The sequence below is a fragment of the Mercurialis annua genome, linkage group LG6 (assembly GCF_937616625.2).
Source record: "Mercurialis annua linkage group LG6, ddMerAnnu1.2, whole genome shotgun sequence".
In the NCBI taxonomy this organism is placed as follows: Eukaryota; Viridiplantae; Streptophyta; class Magnoliopsida; order Malpighiales; family Euphorbiaceae; genus Mercurialis; species Mercurialis annua.
Window position 1 is genome coordinate 32,701,113 of NC_065575.1, and position 19,068 is coordinate 32,720,180.

General features: G+C 36.1%; 2 protein-coding genes across 3 annotated transcripts; one reads left to right on the plus strand and one right to left on the minus strand.

Annotated features, from left to right (window-relative positions):
- Positions 1-1,935: 1,935 nt before the first annotated feature.
- Positions 1,936-4,265, plus strand: LOC126653427 (LEAF RUST 10 DISEASE-RESISTANCE LOCUS RECEPTOR-LIKE PROTEIN KINASE-like 1.5). The gene has a single exon (XM_050347323.2). The coding sequence runs from the start codon at positions 2,166-2,168 to the stop codon at positions 3,996-3,998; it is 1,833 nt and encodes a 610-aa protein (XP_050203280.1). The 5' UTR covers positions 1,936-2,165; the 3' UTR covers positions 3,999-4,265.
- Positions 4,266-4,871: 606 nt separating this feature from the next.
- On the minus strand, positions 4,872-18,766 carry LOC126687093 (uncharacterized). 2 transcript variants are annotated; one of them, XM_050381464.2, is made up of 14 exons: positions 18,504-18,766; positions 18,126-18,278; positions 17,941-18,039; positions 16,858-16,959; positions 16,640-16,783; positions 16,323-16,417; positions 16,101-16,230; positions 15,922-16,026; positions 14,844-14,950; positions 14,709-14,760; positions 5,670-5,759; positions 5,492-5,576; positions 5,352-5,416; positions 4,872-5,268 (listed from the first exon to the last, which is right to left on the minus strand). In XM_050381464.2, the coding sequence occupies exons 1-14, from the start codon at positions 18,594-18,596 to the stop codon at positions 5,182-5,184; spliced, it is 1,407 nt and encodes a 468-aa protein (XP_050237421.1). In that variant the 5' UTR covers positions 18,597-18,766; the 3' UTR covers positions 4,872-5,181. The 2 variants fall into 2 exon arrangements, with proteins under 2 accessions (XP_050237421.1, XP_050237423.1); XM_050381466.2 differs by lacking the exons at positions 18,126-18,278; positions 18,504-18,766 and having other exon boundaries at positions 16,858-16,969; positions 17,941-18,031.
- Between the last annotated feature and the right edge of the window lie 302 nt (positions 18,767-19,068).

Below are 19,068 nucleotides of genomic sequence, written 5' to 3' on the forward strand. Positions count from 1 at the left end.
TTACTTCGCACACAATTGTCAACCTTTTTACTAAAAGATGTATAAAATTAAACAAAAAAAAGTTATTTATCTTTTAAAACATCGGTCACTGAAAAGTATTTAAAAACGCGCATTTGATATGTTTTAAAAACTTTGAACACTGAAGTAAAAAAAACAAAAGTTTAGACATAAAATAAAGGCTTAATCACTCAAAATACCTTATCTTTTCGATTTTTTATAAACTCATCTTTCAAAATTTTCAATTTTATCCTAATTTTCAATTTCCACTTTCACTCATATCCATTTGTCCAAAATGGAGTGAGAAATAAGTTTAAATATTTCGGTTATATTATTTCATATTGTCCCAAATTGCATTCTTATCATAAAATTTTCAAAAATCAAGTAATATGAGAGATTTATTTGAACGATTTCGAACTCCAGTTTGAACAAATGATTAAAATTGCAAGCGAAAATTGAAAATATGGGTTAAAATTGAAGATTCTAAAGGTGAGACCATAAATAAAGGGAAAAGGGGCAAATATACCCCTATCGTTTAGGGTATGGAGCAAGTAGACCCTTTTTGAATTTCGAATCTCAATTAAGCCCCTAATGTTTTAAAAGCAGACCATACAAACCCCTCCGTTTAACAGTGTTAACAAAACGTTAGTTTACGCCTACGTGGAATGTCAATGTCATATTCCACGTGGCCAAAAGGGAGCAAATATGCCCTTATGGTTTAAGGCGGGAGCAAATATGCCCTTATGGTTTAGGGCGAGAGCAAATAGGCCCTTTATGAATTTTTGATCTCAATTAAGCCCCTGAAATTTCAAAATCAGCACATCCAAACCCTTTTGTCTAACATTGTTAACAAAACGCTCTATGCTGTTACTTCATGCCTACGTGAAATGTCCACATCATTTAATATCTCAGATAAAAAAATTCACGTGTCCTACTCATTTTTAAATTCAAAACAGTTTATATTTTAAATAAAATTTTAGGAATCTTTTCAAACTTTTTTTATATTATATCTTTTCTCTTCGACTTTTCTCCTTTTTTCTGTTGGTTGTCCACCGTATTTACCACGTCTTTTTATTCCTGTCACATCATTTTCTAAAGTTATATCTATGTTCGTCGCTTCGAACTAACAAATACAACATATATATGTTTGTTCGAATTCAGCTAGGTCTAAACATATTGTTTTTAATAAAAATAAAAATATATGTTACCATTAGTCTGAAGCCTCTATATGGAAAAAGTTTGAAAGATTCCTATTTTTTTTTTAAAATAAAATATTTTTTAAACTTAAAAATGAATAAGGCACGTGGAAAATTTTATCTGAGATATTAAATGTTATAGACATTTCACGTAGGCATGAAGTAACAGTATAGAGCGTTTCGTTTAACAATGTTAGATAAAGGGGTTTGGATATGCTGATTTTGAAACTTTAGGGGCCTAATCGAGATTAAAAATTCATAAAGGGGCTATTTGCTCCCACCTTAAACCATAGGGGCCTATTTGCTCCCGTCTTAAACCATAAGGGCATATTTTTCCCCTTTTGAACACGTGGAATATACATGGACATTCCACGTAGGCGGAAACTAACGTTTCGTTAACGTTGTTAAAAGCAGGGGCTTATATGGTCTGTTTTTGAAACGTTGGGGGTTTAATTGAGATCTAAAATTCAAAGAGGGCATACTTGCTCCATACCCTAAACGATAGGGGTATATTTGCCCCTTTTCCCATAAATAAAAGAAATCGAAAAGATGTGATATTTTTGAATGATTAAAATTTAAATAAAAGATTTTGAATAACTTTAGATATTAATGTATAAAATTCTCCCAAAAAACCCTTGTGAATTGGATCAGCCACTCCATTTTTCCCGCCTCATTACAAGCCGATTATAAAGTAAGATTTTGAAAGAAGACCCCAATAAAGTCACTAGAATGAGTCCAAACCAGTACTGAGTACTAGTGAGTAAACAAAGTGATGCAAAGTCCAAAAGCACCCCATTTTGAGAACACAAAAAGTAAAAGCAAAAATTTGAATAATATATTACTCCGTTTAGCAACACCTCCGCTTCTTTCGAGTTACTTTTTGTCTTCACTCTTCACGTGACCATTCTTTCAAGATTCACTCTCTTTTCCTTACATGTCCGCTTCTAGTTTCTCTCCACTTCCACTGCTTCAATGTCACCACCACCACCACCACCACCACCGTCAACTGCCTTAGTTTGTATCATTTTCTTGACCCTCGTAACACTCTCCAGATCTTCATGTCCGCCCTTCACAGCCCCCCCTCCTTTCCCCTTCTCTACATCACCCGGCTCCGGCCACCCTTTTTTTCAACTCAAATGCTCGTCTCCTTACTCAACCATCTCCATCAACAATGTTTCTTTTTCACTTTTAAGCTTCCATCTCAACTCTTCTTCTCTCACTCTCTCCCCCCATCTTCTCCGCTCCAACTGCTCCGCTTTCTCACTTCCTAACCGCTCTCTGAACCTCTCCGCCTCGCCTTTTAAATTCTCCCAATCTGACTGCTCTCGTCTCTCTGTAGTCAGATCTTGCTCTGCTCCGATTTTACCTAACTGCAGCCGTTGTCCGTGGGAGTGCAAGCTTATCAAGAACCCGGTTCAGCTTCTCCATGGTTGCGAATCTAATCGTCTTGTTCCTTCCGAACAAGGCTGCCAGTCTGATATTTTAGGGTATATTAACCAGATTTTAACTGTAGGTATCCGTGTTGAATACGATGAGTCTCAAGATTCGTACTTTACTAACTGCAGAGAATGCAAATCCAAGAACGGTATCTGCGGCTTCAATTTGAAAGACCCGGAAAGGAAATTCATCTGCTCATTACCTAAACCTCAAATCTCACCGCCATGGATTCACCAAGACGACGCCAACCGGATCGCCATATTGTGTTCAATCTTTACAATCCTCTGTTTATTACTGGTCATTTTAGTAATGGCTGCAATTTACAGGGCGAGACGAATAAGATCACTAACCAACGAAGAAGACCCGACAATTCTTTTCCTTCATCGCCATCGTTCAGCTAGTTTGCTTCCCCCAGTATTCACCTACGAAGAGCTCGAGTCATCCACTAATCACTTCGACCCGAAGCGCAAAATTGGCGACGGAGGCTTTGGGTCGGTATACTTAGGCCATCTCTACGATGGGCGAATAGTAGCTGTAAAATACCTTCACAAACACAACCATTCAGCGGCAGCAGGAACAGCATTCTCCACAAAATCATTCTGCAACGAAATCCTGATTTTATCATCCATCGATCATCCAAATCTTGTGAAGTTACACGGGTACTGCAGCGATCCGAGAGGTTTACTTTTGGTTTACGATTATGTCTCTAATGGAACTCTCTATGATCATCTGCATCTCTCAAAAAACTTAAACCTGACATGGCAAGTAAGGCTTGAAATTGCATTACAAACAGCTTCAGCTCTAGAATACTTGCATTTTGCAGTCCAACCAGCAATTGTTCATAGAGATATAACTTCATCAAATATATTTGTGGAAAAAGATATGAGAATCAAAGTTGGTGATTTTGGACTCTCAAGGCTGTTAGTTTTCTCTTCTGATATGACCTCGTCGTCTTCCGGATATGTCTGGACCGGTCCTCAAGGTACACCCGGTTATTTAGACCCGGATTATCACCGGTCGTTCCGGCTAACAGAGAAAAGCGATGTGTATAGCTTTGGAGTGATATTGTTACAGCTGATTTCAGGGTTAAAAGCTGTAGATCAGAGTAGAGATAAGAGAGAAATGGCTTTGGCTGATTTGGTAGTATCCAAGATCCAAATGGGTCAGCTCCACCAAGTGGTGGATCCGGTTTTAGTAAATAACGGTGGCGGTGGAGCGAATGAAAGTATAGAAGCGGTGGCTGAACTGGCATTCCGGTGTGTGGCGGCGGATAAAGATGACAGGCCGGATTCAAGAGAAGTGGTAGAAGAATTGAAACGGATCCGGAGCCGCACGAGTGGGTTTGGCGGGTCGAATAATTCAGAATAATGAGGTGACGTGGCAAAAGGGTGACGTGTGACATGAATGAAGAGCAGTGTTTGGTTGACTGTGTGAAAGAGATGTGAGATGTTCTTGTTTGGAAGCTTTTGATGAAACAGAATGTCAAAACTCATCTGTCTTTCAAATCTAACCTTAAGGTAAAAAAAAATTACTGGAGATTAATTTCCTGATTCATAGATTGTTGTTGTATTCTCTTGTATCATATGTAATTTTGCTCAATTATTTACTATCACATTTAGGGATGTGCATTTAGTTTTTCGGTTCAACGTGGAAGTGTAAATGTTCAAACCGTTTGGTTATTTTAGATATTAAAAACCGTACCAAACTTTGGAATAAAATTTGGTTCGATTAGGTTCGGTTTTTGGTTTAACTAAAATAGAAAAATAAATGTTGTTCCTTTAGAATTTTAAAGATAAAAATGAAAAATTAAAAAAAACTAAAAAACGTCAAATTTTGAAATCAAATTCAAGACATTGCAATGTATTATATAGTTTCACATTTAAATATATATAAAAAAAAGTAAAATTTTTTAATTGTGGTATTTTTTTAAATATATAACATATATAGTTTGGTTTTTCAAAATGAAACAAACCAATTTGTAAAAATTCTCTAATTTATAGACCAAATCAATTATTTTCGGTTCGGTTCAATTTGGTACGGCGAACAGCCTTAATCATGGTAATGTCCAAAAGAGGCCCTACTCATAACAAGTCCACTTAACAACACCAACAAAACATTAATTGCACTTTGCTTTTCCTTTTCAGGCGAGTAGGGCAGATAAAATGTAACATCGGTAGTTTGAAATTTTAAAAACTAATCAAAATTTTGACAAAAAACTCATAAAAACTGATATAGACATACTTGCTCAATTCAGCTTCTTATCCACTAAAAGAAGCTATACTTGCATTCTAATGAAAAATACATGAAAAGTAGACCAATTTTATTTGCATTGCCTACTTACTTTTAGAATGAATCATCCTTTACATTTTAGATGTTACTGCAATTCATAGGTAAGATTTGTTCAGTTATCGTCGTCCTCCGTGTATAGTGATAAAAAACAATGAATTAAAGAGTCTTTAACAAGTTGGATTATTATCCATTATTAGAAACGTGATGGTTCCGCCCCGCTTAGATAATTATGACTCCGGCGATTGATTAGCCGTCATTCCATCTAATTAAAGTATGCACATTCTAACGCCTTACCCTTCTCACCGGCAACTTTAGCTTCTTCCCTACCTGTCAATGCATACGACTTTTCCTGCACAGCAATGATTGCATTAGTTAGCTCGTTTGGCATACTTATTTTCTATAGAAAAATAATATGACAAAGGGGAGCTATACCAGTAGGCGCCACATGAAAGGGGCTCCGTCTCTCTTCTTTATCTGTTGCTCAATTGTTTCGATCGCTGCAGTTCGAGCAATAACGGTCAAAGAGAAGCAAGTCACGTGTTAAATTACGAAATAGGAGGGAGATGTCATACCCTTAGCGGCTTGTCCAGTATTCAGTAACATACTGTACCAAACTTCATTGAACACATCAAGTTGCTCATCAGATGCACCGATCATCTACCACGAACAAGTACTGATGTCACATCTTCCAATACAGGAGTACATTTAATGTGATCAATTAGAACACCAAAATCAAATTGATAATACTACCTTACAATCATATGCATTGAAATCAGGACCAAGAACAACCAGTGCTTGTTCATTGTTACCCCTCCCATACTCATACAAGGCTTCAGCAAGCTGTTAACACGCAACATTTTTTCAAAAACTAATCAAAACTCGTCAACTTAGAGAAAACAAATTAGCGGCACCATTTCGAGGTCACACAAGACAACATTGACGCTTATATACACACATCAAAGTATCAATTACAGCTAAGTAATTAGTCTTGAAAAACAGCATGCATAATGTGTGTGCTTACATTACAGTTGAGAAGCAAAAATAGCCTACAATTGAAACTTTGTAAAAACACTAAGCTTGAGAGTTGAGTAATCGTCAACACTGTTACAATATCACTCCAATGTGTTTTGTGGGCTCATGCAGTGTTGTTAAAGGCGCAAGGCGCTCTCAAGGCGAGATAGCCATATATCGCCCGAGGTGAGAAGCGCTAAAAAAGCGCTCGCCTTATCGAAGTAAGGCGCCAATACCTAAAAATATTAAATATATATATTTATATATATATTTAATAAAAAATCATAAATCATAAATATAAAACTCTTAAATTTCTAAATTTAAACCATAATCATAAAGCTAATAGATCTATAATAGTAGTCCTAACCCTAAATACTTATCATCCAATACCAAAATCAAAACGAGTTTCAACTTTCAACAAAAGACGATCTTACAACTAATCAGAATAAGGAATTAAAGTCAATCACTAAAATATCCATCAACATTTTCATCAAATTTAGCTCCACCACCACTCTCATATCCTTCAATTTCATCCACATCTGAATCAATTTCATTGTTGATCATATGGATTTCCATCCTGGATCATATGGATTTCCATCATTTGCAAGTAGTTGTATTTCCATCCTAGATCCTTCTTCTTTTCAGTGGGTGTTGAACCATCAGTGCATGGTTGAGGTTCGCTATCCATGGCGTGAGAAAAAAGAATAAAAGGCTCTGCTCTTTTTTTTCTACTGAACGTATATTTTAATTTGAAGTTATTGTGTTTTACTTAAACCTAAACACTTAAATAGAGACTTGAATAGACTTTTAGACTTCCTAAAAGACTTTTAAATTTCCTAAGTTAAATCCATTTAAAGCATTAATTAAGGCATTAATTAAGGCTATCAAATAGGAATGTCTAGATTAGAGTAAAAGTCACCTTAAAAACGTAAAAAAACAAAAATTCAATAAAGCGTGCTTTTTCCATCTTCCAAGGCGAGCCAAGGCGAGCGCTTAAGCAAATAAAGCGCTCGCCTTACTGAAGGCGCCTCGACTGGAAGGTCTGGAGGCGCCATCAGTCTGTGGCGCCTCGCCTGAGCGCTTTAGGCGCTCAGGCGAGCGCTTTTAATAACACTGGGCTCATGAAGGTTGAAACGCAGGATTACGAGCAAGCTGAATTGCAGTCTAATTATCACAGTAAATCACAACAACAACAACAAGAAGGAGAGTTGATGAAGATCTTTGAGCAAATAGACCAACATTCAGCCTCAAAGTTGGAGCGAGAAAGTGTAGATTGTGTTGGTTTTAATGTTTGTTTTTCTAAAAAAACAAATGATTGACTTAACGGAAAAAGAGAGATAAATGCAACAAACTTCCTAAACATGAGCTACTATCTCTAATAACTGGTTAAACAATAAAATCACAGCAAACTTGGTCAACTTATTTTAAATTTTAAAGCTGCTGATGCAATTACTTAACAAAATTGCTCCTTTAATTTTCCAGGATATCAAATGAATATCCAAGGAAAACACAGAAACCAATATACTCCCTCCGTCCCATTCTAATTGAACACTATTTCCTTTTTGGGTGTCCCATTCTAATTGACACTTTCTATTTATAGAGTACTTTTCACACTACTTTTCTCTTTATACCCTCTTCAATTAATGCATTTAGAAAGCATATTTTTAAAAAGTTGTGATGCATTTAATGTAATGTAAGGATATAAAAGTAATGTTACTAAAATTTCTTAAATAATGTGCAATTGAAATTTTCTCAATTAGAATGGGACGGAGGGAGTATTAAATTACGTGGAGTGAAGGTTCAATTTACCCCCTTGTACTTGGCACGAAAGATCAAATAAGTCCAACCTCGCAAAACCGGATCAATTCACCCTACAACTATGCAAAACCGGATCGGTTTCACCCTTTTGACCAAAAAAGAGAGTGGAATAACCTAATTTTAAATATTAACACTAATTAACACTAATTAATCATATTTAATTATAATTTAATTAATATAAAATTGATGACCTTTTCTATTCGTTTTCCTAATTAAACTTAATTACTATCCTAATTCATCTTCTTCCACAATCAATCTCCGGTGACATAGCGGCGACGGCGGAGGAGAAGAGCAGATCGCCGCTCGTCTCAGACGAGCAGAGATCAGATCGTCTCAGACGAGCACAGATATGCTCGTCTGAGACGAGCAGATCTGAGCAGATCCTTGCTCGTCTCAGACGAGCAAGATGCGGTTCGTCAACGGTGGAATTGCGGCGGCGGCGGCGGTGGAATCAGTGGCCGATTGGAGAAGAAGAAGTTGATAGTTGAAAAAAGGATAAAAAGATCCTTCAGTTTTTATTTTAAAATTAATTTGATTATTAAATTATTAAAATGTAATTGTTATAAAAGTAAATTAAATGTTTATTTTGTGAATGATATAGATATTAAGGATTATTTTAACCTTTTAACCCTCTCAAACCACCTAAATTCATTTAAAACCGGAGAGTGTGTTCACTTTCTAGGGTGAGAGTGGGGAAGGGGGTATTTGATACGTTTTTGCATACTTCTGGGATAGTTTGATCCACTTTCGCGAGGTTGGGCTTATTTGATCCTTCGTGCCAAGTACAGGGGGGTTTTTGAACCTTCACTCAAATTGCGTGTATCTCCATATGATGCCTAGTCATAGTCTGAATAGCTTCACAATGTAACTGTAGAATTAGATGAAAAAGGTAATGCAAGTCTGGTAAATGGTGAATAATAAGGGAAGAAGTATTAGATTGTGTAGGTACTGAAAATGAAAACGTCACAATCTAATTCAGGATGAATGGAGTCAAGGGCAATGGAGATGAAATAGTAGGGTCAGAATTAGGAGGAAAAGAAACGAGATGTTCATAAAATCACATTTCAAGAAACCCACTTTTTATGGTATTACATCATAAAGAATGGATCCTCTTGTTCTTGCGGGAAAACCAATAAAAATACACTTATTTTCTCAAGCATCAAATTTGCTTGTGTGGATATCTAAAGTGGTAGCAAAGCTTGGAGATTCTATAAGCTAAGGAGAAACAGCTCTTGTGAGCTAGGTAATACCATGTTGTTACATCTTTCCTATGCTTCATAAGTTTGATCATCCCTATTAGGAACTGAAATTGTTCCATTCACAAATTTTAATTTGGTCTTTCGAAGCAATTCTTTTCGCATTGATCTACACCATTGATACTCAATAATTTCTAGTTAAGAGGTTAAAAATCGACACTAATGAAAGATTTTCTTCAGGATTAAGAGGTTAAAAACCGACACTAATGAAAGATTTTCTTCAGGATGAAGGCAATAAGAACTAAGAAGATTATTTTCAATTCAAAGTGTATGTATTGCCATAATTTGATTGTATTGCTTCAATACTTGATCAAATGAAAAGAAAAATGCAGCGGAGAGATTTTGATTAGACAAATCGACAGGGTATTGATTGACAGCATATATCATACTTTTATTAGGCTTTATTGCTGTAAATATTTTGTTCATAATAGTATAGTTGAAACTTCCTTATCTAGGCAGATTTGATTAGTAAATATACTGTCTATAGAAAGTTCCTTATTTAGGCAGATTTGATTACTAGAAATCAGCTAGATTTAATTGATGTAATTGCTGAGAATCAGCCATGTATTTTTCTATAAATTGAGAAGAACTCTCACATAGAGAGGCATTCAATCCAATCTGACATGGTATCGGAGCCATAATTCAGAATTCTGATTTTTTTTCGTGATCTTGGGTTTGTTTCTGGGTTCTTTTGAGTGTTTCTTTATTGTTCAGTTTCTTCCAAAACTTTTGGATTCTTTGTTCTTTGGTGAGTGACGGGATCATGTCAGCTACCAACCTAGAAAATTTTGGTGTTCGTTTCACTGGTAGAAATTATTCTACCTGGGAATTTCAGTTTCGCTTATTTGTCACGGGAAAAGAACTTTGGGGACACATTGATGGTACTGATCCAGCACCTACTGAGCTTTCTCAATTGGCTCAGTGGCAAGTCAAGGATGCTAAAGTCATGACCTGGCTTGTCGGATCAGTTGACCAGCTGCTTGTTCCTAATTTGAGGCCATTCAAGACAGCTAAGGGCATGTGGGAGCACTTAAAAAGGGTCTATACTCAGGATAATACAGCCAAGCGCTTCCAATTAGAGTATGAGATTGCTAGTTACTCCCAAGGAGATCTCTCTATTCAAGAATATTTTTCTGGATTTCAGAATATATGGGCTGAATATGTTGACATAATTTATGCCAACGTACCATGCGACTCTCTTTCTGCTGTTCAAGAAGTGCATGAACAAAGCAAGAGAGACCAGTTTTTGATGAAACTACGTCCCGAGTATGAGGCAGCCCGCTCCAATTTGATGAATCGTAATCCTTCTCCTTCTCTGGATGTGTGCCTTGGCGAGTTACTTCGTGAGGAGCAGCGACTCTCAACACAAACTTTATTGCAACAAAATAGAATGCATGGTAATGCAATTGCTTATGCAGCTAATATGAGAGGCCATGAAAAAGACAGACGGCGAGTTCAATGCTATAGCTGCAAGGAATATGGACACATCGCTATTCACTGTACAAAGAAATCTTGCAATTATTGTAAGAAGGCTGGGCACATTATAAGAGATTGTCCTATTCGTCCTCAGAATCGTCAAACTCATCAACCTGCTATTGCTAATCAGGCTGCTCTTAATCAAGCTAATCAAGTTGTTGCTAATCAGGCTGCTGTTGATTCAACAACTGTGGACAGATCTGTTCTTACTCCCGAAATGGTTCAAGAAATGATTATGAGAGCCTTTTCAGCCTTGGGGCTTCAAGGTAAGCATTCTGTGCCATCTTTATCTTGGCTTGTTGATTCTGGCGCATCCAATCACATGACTAGATCATGCGAAAGTCTGAGTAATATTAAAAAATATCATGGAAATATTCAGATTGCTAATGGTAGTGTATTGCCTATTCATGCTATTGGAGATGTTAATTCTTCAATTAAAGATGTTCTTGTGTCACCCGAGCTTTCAACTAGCCTCATTTCGGTAGGACAATTGGTTGATAATAACTGTGATGTGCAATTTTCTCGTGATGGTTGTGTTGTGCAGGATCAGGTGTCGGGGAAGATACTAGCGAAGGGGCCTAAAGTTGGACGCTTGTTTCCTTTGAACTTTTCTATTCCTAATTTTGTTTCTTTGGCTTGTACGACTGTAAACCAAAAAGGTGCAGTATGGCACAGACGTTTAGGACATCCTAACTCTATTGTCTTATCTCATTTAATAAATTCTGGTTTATTAGGAAATAAAGATCAATTCTCCTCTCTTCTTTCTTTTGATTGCTCTACTTGTAAATTGGGTAAGAGTAAGTCTCTTTCTTTTCCTTCTCATGGTAGTCGTACTGAAAGCTGCTTTGATATAATCCATAGTGACGTTTGGGGTATAACTCCAGTAGTATCACATGCTAATTACAAATATTTTGTAACTTTCATTGATGATTACAGCAGGTACACGTGGATCTACTTTCTTCGTTCTAAATCTGAGGTATTTTCTGTCTTTCAAACATTTGTAGCCTATGTTGCGACTCAATTTTCTTCGAAAATAAAAGTACTTCGGTCTGATTCTGGTGGTGAATATATGTCTCATGAATTTCATGATTTCCTCCATAAGCAAGGAATTATTTCCCAACGCTCTTGTCCGTATACGCCACAACAAAATGGTATGGCTGAGCGTAAAAACCGTCATTTGTTAGATGTTGTTCGCACTTTATTATTGGAATCTTTTGTTCCCACTAAATTTTGGGTTGAAGCTTTAAGTACAGCAGTTTACTTAATTAATCGTTTGCCTTCATCTATCTTGAAGTTTGAATCTCCTTACTATCGTCTTCATAATAAGCATCCCAGTTACCTTGACATACATACATTTGGTTGTGTTTGTTTTGTTCATTTGCCACCTCATGAACGTAATAAATTATCTGCTCAGTCTGTTAAATGTGCTTTTATGGGCTATAGTGTGTCACACAAAGGTTATGTTTGTTATGATCCATGCTCTAACAGATTTCGTATTTCTCGTCATGTTGTTTTCTTTGAAAATCAATTTTTCTTTTCTACTTATGTTGAGCCTTCACCAGAGCCACCCATTCTTCCTAATTTTGATGAGGTCACTCCAAATTTTGAACGATTTAAGACAGGATTTGTGTATCAAAGAAGACAACGTCCAACTTTGCAGGTTTCTGAGCTTCATCCCACATCTGAGCCTGATCAAACTACTCCTTCCATAACCACCCAGTCCGACATCATTTTACGCCGCTCGTCGAGAATCAAGCAGCCACCTGAACGGTATGGATTTTCTCATACATCTCTTCATACCAATTTGTCCAATGTTCCTATTCCTTCATATTATTCAGAGGCTGCTAAACATGATTGTTGGCGTAAAGCAATGAAAGAAGAACTTAAAGCTCTTGAGGATAATCACACATGGGATATTGTTTGTTGTCCTAAAGATATTAAGGCTATTGGTTGTAAATGGGTTTACTCAATCAAGCTTCGTTCTGATGGTACTCTAGATCGCTATAAGGCACGGTTGGTTGCTCTTGGTAACAAACAAGAGTATGGGGTGAATTATGAAGAGACTTTTGCTCCGGTTGCCAAAATGACAACAGTTCGACTGGTAATTTCAATTGCTGCCTCACAAGGATGGCCACTTCATCAGATGGATGTTAAAAATGCGTTCCTTCATGGCGATCTCAAAGAAGATATATATATGGTTTTACCACCCGGCTTACCCTCCTCTTCTTCTTTGGATGTATGTAAGCTGAAGCGGTCTTTATATGGGTTGAAACAGGCTCCCCGAGCATGGTTTGATAAATTCAGATCAACTTTATTACAGTTTGCATTCAAGCAGAGTCAATACGACTCTTCTTTATTTCTTTGCAAGACAGCCAATGGTATTGTTCTACTTCTAGTTTATGTTGATGACATTGTTATCACCGGGAGTGATTTTATCTTAATTGCTCGTTTACAACAACACCTGGAAGCCTCATTTCACATGAAAGATCTTGGTCCTCTTACTTACTTTTTGGGTTTGGAAGTCCATCATGACTCTTCAGGTATTTTTTTGCATCAACGTAAGTATACACAAGATTTGCTTACTTTAGCTCGTCTACAAGATGCTTCTTCTGTGGATACTCCACTCGAAATCAACACAAAATATCGCCGCGGGGATGGTACTCTCCTTTCTGATCCTACTGTTTATCGACAGTTGGTGGGTAGCTTAAATTACCTGACTATAACTCGACCTGACATTTCCTTCGCTGTTCAGCAAGTTAGTCAATTCATGCAAAATCCCAGTCATTTGCATTTAGCTGCTGTTCATCGAGTTATTCGATACCTTCGTGGAACACCTAGTCGTGGATTATTCTTTCCAGCTGGTTCTCCTCTTCATCTTGTTGCATATAGCGATGCTGATTGGGCTGGATGTCCTGATACTCGACGATCCGTCACGGGCTGGTGTATGTTTCTTGGTAATTCCTTGATTTCTTGGAAAAGTAAGAAGCAGGATCGTGTTTCTAAATCTTCTACAGAATCAGAATATCGTGCTATGTCTGCTGCTTGTTCAGAGATTATTTGGCTGCGTGGACTTCTAGCTGAGCTTGGCTTCTCTCAGCCTAATCCTACCCCACTTCATGCTGACAACACAAGTGCTATTCAGATTGCCTCTAATCCTGTTTACCATGAGCGTACTAAGCATATTGAAGTGGACTGTCATTCTATTCGGGAAGCATTCGACTCTCAAGTTATTTCTCTTCCACATGTTTCCACCAACCTTCAGATAGCTGATGTATTTACTAAGGCCATGACACGACAACGCCATCAGTTTTTTGTGGGCAAATTGATGCTTCTTGATCAACCAGCATCAATTTGAGGGGGGATGACAGCATATATCATGCTTTTATTAGGCTTTATTGCTGTAAATATTTTGTTCATAATAGTATAGTTGAAACTTCCTTATCTAGGCAGATTTGATTAGTAAATATACTGTCTATAGAAAGTTCCTTATTTAGGCAGATTTGATTACTAGAAATCAGCTAGATTTAATTGATGTAATTGCTGAGAATCAGCCATGTATTTTTCTATAAATTGAGAAGAACTCTCACATAGAGAGGCATTCAATCCAATCTGACATTGATTTGTTTAGAAAGAAAAGGTTTAGATGTGATTAAAAGGCTGTTTGGCTGCCAAGAAACTGAGCAACAAAAAGGTTTAGAAACAGAAAAAAAAATTATTGCTATGATACCATGTAAGATTTATTAATCATTTCTTATATTTTATAACCCCCCAAAAACAATACAATACTGATGCTTATACACACACATAAGTATATCATTTACAGCTAAGCAATTAAGCTTGAAATACAGCATGCATAGTGTGTGTGCATGCGATACAGTTGAGAAAGAAATATAGCCTAGAATTGAATTGAAACTATGCAAAAACACTAAACTTGGTAGTTAAGTAAACGATCAGACGAATGCTATGTAAGATGACAGCAGCATCAAAGGCAGAAAGCTACAGAAAAAATCTCAAAATTTATAATAGTAAAGTTTTTTTTTTTGGTAGAAAATAGTAAAGTTTATCCTGTAATTTCTTATTAATCACGAAAAGTAGTCAATGTCATGCCTTTCCAAATCCCGGGACAATGATCTGTAATCTGACTAGCTTGCATATAAATGTAAATATTGAAAATGAAAAAATTGGGCAGTGATACAAGAATGGTAAGGAGTCTGAAATGAAAACAAACCTGAATTCCCCTCTGCATTAGTTGATGCTTCTTCTCGTTCATCTGAGAAATCCTACACAGAGGATCAAATTGCAATTAAATAAATGCATGCTGGAGAGCCTATAAAAACATACAAACGAAGATATAAGGGTTTACCTCAACTTCAAACCGTCGAGTAAGTCTCCAGCTTTTGATAGTTCACCAGTTTTAGCTAACGCCCATAATATCAACACATCGAAGTGCCATTCTAAATACCAGTTGGCCTGAATGTTATATAATGCACATATAAATAGCAAATAGCAAAATGAAAAGGAAAAAAAATAATCATGACAATATTACTGAAGTGAGTTTGTTTATGATGCAATGCCCTTGTTTTGTGAGCAATAGTTTACTAGCAAGATTGGCATTTAGTGTTTCTGTTCAAGTTTATGCATATCGATAGGTGATGGTCTTAAAAGTGATGTTCGCTCCATATGCTTTACAAGCTCACAAGGGATACAACTAAACTACGTTAACTGTAAGCAAGGTGCAGGTAGGTCAAACAAGATCAAGGAAAATTGCTCTCTGCTAAAACAGAAGAGAAAAAATTACACTAGTGTTGTCTGAACTTTTTGAATCTGTTCTTTTAGCGTCTAAGCATTTATTGGTATTCAACTAGTAGAACTATATCAACTAAGTGCTTTTAACCATTTTTTTGTCATATGTGTGCTAAAAAGAGAAAAAAGAAAAAGCTTCATATTTGCTTAAATGTACTACCATACTAGCATAAAAAGATTATGTGTATAAGTGAATTTTTTCTACGTGGCATTAAAATAGTGAAACTTATCAGCAAGTTTAAAATGTAATTTTGGCCTTGTAGTGTGATGACCGGAAAATGGTTAAAAGCATTCATTTGATATACTTTTAAAAAAATTGAAACACTGATTTAAAAGAAATAAAAGTTCATATATTAATATAGCATATTCAGATGTTCAGACACTATTGGTATAATTTTTTGACCAGAAAATAAACAGAAATTGTATTTTACAAGATTCTGCAAGCCTGCGTGCATATATATTAAAGGAAGTTTTGGAACCAAACCAGCTACTCATAGCTTGGCAGGCTACCAAACACCAATTAATAAGCATGTACTGTTCTTCTTATATTTAAGACTTTTCAGTCACTAATTATTTCTACTCAAAGGAATGAAGGTTCTGATTTGGTAAATATCGCCATATAGTGATGACAAACTTACTTCATCTTTTACTCTGCCTGCTAAGACTTTCAGACGGTCCCCAAAGACATCAAGTTCATCGCGGACATACACACGCAGTGACAAGCCTAAGGCATTCAAGTACACCTAAATGTAAAAGAATGTTAGGTCGTTCATTGCAAAACAATCTACATCTTGAAAATATAGACATAAAATTACACCTCTGGAGGAACTGCATCATCTCTTTCTAACTCCTTCCAAATATAATGATCATAAATTTCTAACACTTTTTGCATAGAAGAATGACCTTCCAAGTAACAAAGAGCTACATGCCACCAATTATGAGTAATACTGCAGACAAAAAATTTATACCGCCAAAGGAATCAAGAACTAATCAGTAGATTCACAATAGTATCAAGTTGAAATCACTTGCTTACACATACATGAATGATGAACAAGCACTCCATGAAGATGAGCATTTTTCCATAAACTCTACTGCTTCTTTAAAACGGCATTCATACTGAAGAACATGGCACACCTGCATAAGAGTCAAAGTTGATAGAAATTAAAGCTTGCTATCATAGGAGCTCATTGTTATACCAAGTTGCATCTATAGAATACCAGGTTCAGGAAAGATGAGACTGTATTAGTATCATTATCCGCCTTTTCCAGGATTAGATAGAAGAACTTTATGAATGAAAGTAAAAAGTATTAAAATTTACATAAATTGTGAGAGCATACATAAAAAAGTATAACTCACAGCATGTTGTGACCAGCAATCCTGCTTGTTTATCTCAAATCCCTTTCTTGCAGCTTTCGCTGCATCAGCCATTCGGCCTAGTTCTAATAACGGAAAAGCAAGCATGCCATATATATAATGTTCATGTTCATTTTCAGGTAGAACCTATGAGAGCAAAACTCCAGTCAAATTAAACTAATTATAAAGTATAAGAGCTTATTCCATGGAAGGGATGAAACCTGCTGAACAAGGTCAAGGGACAGGTCAGGTCTACCCATGTAGAAGCAAAACACCTGAACCCTTTTAAGAGAAACCATATCTTTTGGGTAGTCACTCAAATGCTGCAAAATACTAGGCATCAAATACAAATAGTACACCTTGAATTAGAAACAAAACACTAAATATCAAGAAGCAAAACAAATTGTAAATGGAGAGTAAATTTATCACGGATAGTAAAAGCCCTTTGTTATATTCCATCTTAAAACCAATTGGTATTAAGTGGAGAGGTCCAACCGATATATAAACACATATCCATTCACACACAGAACACATGTGTGATTCACACTTTAACACTCCCCTTCACGCGTAGTGTGACCGAGCATAGCAACAGATCCCCTTCACGCATTACATAGGTCGGGCCAGATATAGATTTCATATTGTATGAATGGATAAGACTCTGATACCATCTATGCTCCAGCTTGAGGGGGAGTGTTAAAGCATATTAGGAATGTGGATATATTAAAATCAATTAGTCTATTAATTAGTAGCTAAATTATAGACTACTTGATTATGGTTGATTGTGTTTGATTATTTCTTAGAGTAGGATTTCCTTCCTAGAATAGAGATTCTATACTTGTATAAAATAGCCTTATAATTGTTGAACATAATACAGAACATATTATTCTCAAATTGTTTCTTATCACCCTTATAACACCATTTTAATCATTTATAGCACCAAATGCATATCAATTTTTCTACTTGTTTTGCTCCTATCACAAAAACCAAATATTCCATTCTCTTCCGGGTAAATTGGATTTAAAAAGTGGCCAACTTCAAAATTGGGGTAAAAAATTCTGCTGTTCATCGATTGAATTAACTAGGTAGCACGGGCACGGACACGGACAAGGGGAAATGGGACACTTGAATACGGACAGGGGAAAACAGTGTTATTTTAAGGGTTTTATTATGAAGTTTAGTGTCTGAAACGACAAGTATCCGAAATGTTTCCGAAACAAGACACATTGATCAAATGAAGTGTCCGTGCTACCTCGAACTAATATCATATGAGCAAAGAAAGAGAGCTAAAATTACAAGCTTGTTACCTTAGCATGAGATTCAACAACCACATCATCATCTCTATCATCAGCAATTAAATAGCTAATCAAATCAAAAACTGCTTTCTCATACGAGGTAGCATACCCCTGGTTAAAACATAATTTTCTTTTAGAAATCCAACTCAAACAAAGCTAGAAAACACAAATTTACAAAGTCAATAAAAAAAACTAACAAGTCGAGACTGTGCAGCCTGAATATAAGGAGAAGCTCGAAAAGGATCACTAGACAAGAGAAAATGACCAGCCAAAATATTAGCTAAAACACAATCTTGATCATGCTTCGGAGCTTCAAGAATCACACGTCGCTCTCTCCCATAACTCAACACCTTCAGCAAAAACAAAACCCGGATCATAATTTGTATTTTCAGAGACGAATACACAGTACTATCAACAAAACCCAAAACAAAAATTAAAATAGAAAATGAACGAGCTATAGCTTAAACAGTATAAACGCGTCGGGCAGTATTCTGCCAACATCGTGAGTTCTATTTCTCCCACAAACGCTTATTTCTTCCAAAAATAATATAAATAGAGAGAATTAGAAGACCAACCTGTTGATAATAGGAGTTGATAGCAGAAATACAAGCATCTGAATTAGTACTAACTTGGTATCCCCAGCTATCTAATTTGAAAGCTGTCTCCATTTCTCAATTGTTTATGATTTGATTTGTGCGGTAAGTGAAAGATTTGTGTTGTATTGCATAGTGTTATATGACGTGAAGTTAGGGTGTTTGTTTGTTAATTTTATTACATGGGAAACTAGAAAGATGATAAGGACATGAAGTGAATCGTGGACATCGATGTCGGGTTGTGGCATCACTCACCGTCTTATTGTCTTTGTTTCTTGTTATGGTATCGTATAGGACATGTCTCTACCTAATACCTATATACATAGGGTGTGTAAAACCCAAATTTCTTAATGAACAAAGGCCAACCCGGCCTCAAATTTATGTCTTGAAATCAAATAAGCACAATTTTGTTATAAATTTAATGATAATATAAATAATTTTTATAGACTAAACTAATTAATAATTAGTGATCACAATAATGCAACAAGAGAGCAAATATTTGGGAGGAATTTTACTTCTTTGATGAGTATTTTCAATTGTAAAATTT

Bases quoted from the DNA above. Each gene is read 5' to 3' on its own strand.
- LOC126653427 (XM_050347323.2), top strand. From the start codon at position 2,166: ATGTCACCACCACCACCACCACCACCACCGTCAACTGCCTTAGTTTGT.
- LOC126687093 (XM_050381464.2), bottom strand. From the start codon at position 18,596: ATGGAGACAGCTTTCAAATTAGATAGCTGGGGATACCAAGTTAGTACT. The intron at 16,418-16,639 runs GTGAGTTATACT...ACTCTTATGCAG, and splicing joins ATTGCTGGTCACAACATGCT to GTGTGCCATGTTCTTCAGTA. The intron at 14,761-14,843 runs GTAAACCCTTAT...TCCTCTGTGTAG, and splicing joins CTCGACGGTTTGAAGTTGAG to GATTTCTCAGATGAACGAGA.